This window comes from Octopus bimaculoides, chromosome 3, assembly GCF_001194135.2.
Source record: "Octopus bimaculoides isolate UCB-OBI-ISO-001 chromosome 3, ASM119413v2, whole genome shotgun sequence".
Taxonomy (NCBI): Eukaryota; Metazoa; Mollusca; class Cephalopoda; order Octopoda; family Octopodidae; genus Octopus; species Octopus bimaculoides.
The window spans coordinates 35063257-35065579 of record NC_068983.1 but is presented as its reverse complement, the minus strand read 5'-3'; the positions used below and the strand labels follow the sequence as shown (position 1 = coordinate 35065579).

Sequence of the window (2323 nt, the reverse complement as noted above, 5' to 3'; positions counted from 1 at the left end):
TCAAATTTTGAATACGATTTCTACTTGAAATAATGATAAAGAAAAGAGAGTTAATTACCAGAACCTGAACGGTCACTTAGTTCAGACAACCTGCTCGTTCTCCAGCCGTACCTTGAATATTTAGAATCAATATCATAATTGCAAGTGTCTTCACGAAAATTACAGGAAGCATTCCAGACTGAAATTAATGGAAAATGTGTGATTTAAGTAGTTAAAACAATTATCTCTGAGCAGTTACTCAGAAAATCAATGTATTTGATGACCAAAGTTACATTCTAAAATCAATTTCTTTACAATTCTTTCACCATGGACCACAACTTTCAGGCAATATATCCACAAGTTTGTTAGAATGATTGACCTGTTTACTTACTAGATATATTCTTGGTTCACAATATATGATGATCAGTGATGTGGACCTAATTGTAGAGATCACTGCCAGTTGCTGTTTTTAGTGTTTACCCACTTAACAAATTGATTTATATTCACACTTAACCCTCTAGCATTCAAATTATTCTATCAAAAATAATGTTTAATCAATTACATTGTTTTGAATTAAACATGGATTATCTCATAGCTTTGAGATTTTAATGAGATAACTTAATTTATGGAAAGATATTGTAGGATTATATTGTATTTTGGGAATTATGTTGTAGGGTTGGCTTTCAAACTGGCCAGTTTGAACATGAAACATGTAGAATATTTTGGCCGGATATGGCCGGTTAACCATTACGAATTTGAATATGGTATAATCAAAATCCGGTGTCTCACACCTTTTTGTGCTTATTATGCTCCTTGCTCAGTTTATTTTAAAGCTATTATTATTTGTTTTCCTAGAACCACCAACAAACCTTTCAACCTGTGAGCAAAATATCATTTTGACAGACTCGTATCGTTCAGCCGTATTAACTTGACTGTCAATGATATTGCTTTCAATATTTCTCAAATTCACATATTTTAGAATACAGATATTTGATTGGGGACCTCCTGTAAACAACTCTAGAGATAAGAATGAAATTTAGTTTTTGCATTCATTTAGATACATATCTGAACATCCATCAATCTACACACAGATGCAGTTGAAAACATCACATACACAAGTGTATGTGTAAATCTTCCTTTATTATGCATTTGTTCATATGAAAATCTAGACAAGAGCTAGTTAGTAATCAAGCAAGAATATCCATCGGATTCAAATAACAATAAGTGGCACTCCATCGGTTGTGATGACAAGGGCTCTAGCTGATCTAATCAACGGAACAGCCTGCTTGTGAAATTAACGTGCAAGTGGCTGAGCACTCCACAGACAGGCATACCTTTAGCGTATTTCTCAAGCAAATTCAGCGTGACACAGAATGTGACAAGGCCGACCCTTCGAATTACAGTTAAAACTCAATTTTGCCAGCTGAGTAAACTGGAGCAACATAAAATAGAGTATCTTGCTCAAGAACAAAACGCCCCGCTGGGAATTGAACTCATGACCTTTCGATTATGAGCCGATCACCCTGACCACTAAGCTACGTGCCTTCATCAAACAACAATAAGCAGGGCAAAATACTGACTATTTGGAATGTTTGGTATATTTAACAGTATTTCATAGTAACACATTTTTATTGCTCAATACAAGAACATTTATTGTAGAAACTGAATTTCCAAGCTGTTTTCACACTGAGCAAGAGTGTAATAAGTACAACGTTTTATATATAAATTCTATTGTATTATGTTGTTTCTGATGTCTCACCCAAGATCCATGCTGACCAGACATATATGGTCGCAATCATTTCAATCATATCTATCCAGTATATCAGGTGTTTGCCAGGCTTCACTTATCCAATGTGTACTTTTCCTTCTCAAGATATTAGGACAGTATTTGATGGTGAAGTGTCAATTGTCTACAGTAGACTCAGTTACTAGGGAGAGGACCTCTCGTATGATGCACTTGTATCTAGTACTGAACTAGCAAACCTAGAATAGACTTCTTTAAGCAAACCATAGATGAATTTCGGGTTTAAGCAGAAGCAGAGACACTCCATATTTTGCAAACATAATTATATGAGACACAAATGTATGTCAGTAGGATATTTAAAAATTGGAAACATATCTAAAAGAAGACGAAGAACATTTTTCAAATTTTCTATTAATCCTTCTTTTTGTTCTTTTACTTATTCGGTTGCATGATGAAATCAATACTATAATATAAATGGAATGGAATAAACTTGAGTAAATATATGGATTACCAAGATACACTCACATACATACAGACTTACATACACACACATACACACAAACACACACACGTACGCATACACACACACACACACACACA

The 2323-nt window shown here is 34.2% G+C and overlaps 1 protein-coding gene across 3 annotated transcripts in view; it reads right to left on the bottom strand.

Moving 5' to 3' along the window:
- LOC106883663 (MAM and LDL-receptor class A domain-containing protein 1-like) overlaps nt 1–2323 on the bottom strand; it is a 33439-nt gene that overhangs the window by 7989 nt on the left and 23127 nt on the right. For 2 of the 3 annotated variants that reach the window (XM_052966135.1, XM_052966133.1), the window contains exon 2: nt 59–178. The exons of the other annotated variant lie outside the window; for it this stretch is intronic. In XM_052966135.1, the coding sequence (XP_052822095.1) occupies nt 59–178 (120 nt within the window). The remainder of the gene's footprint in view (nt 1–58; nt 179–2323) is intronic. 3 annotated transcript variants of the gene reach the window in all.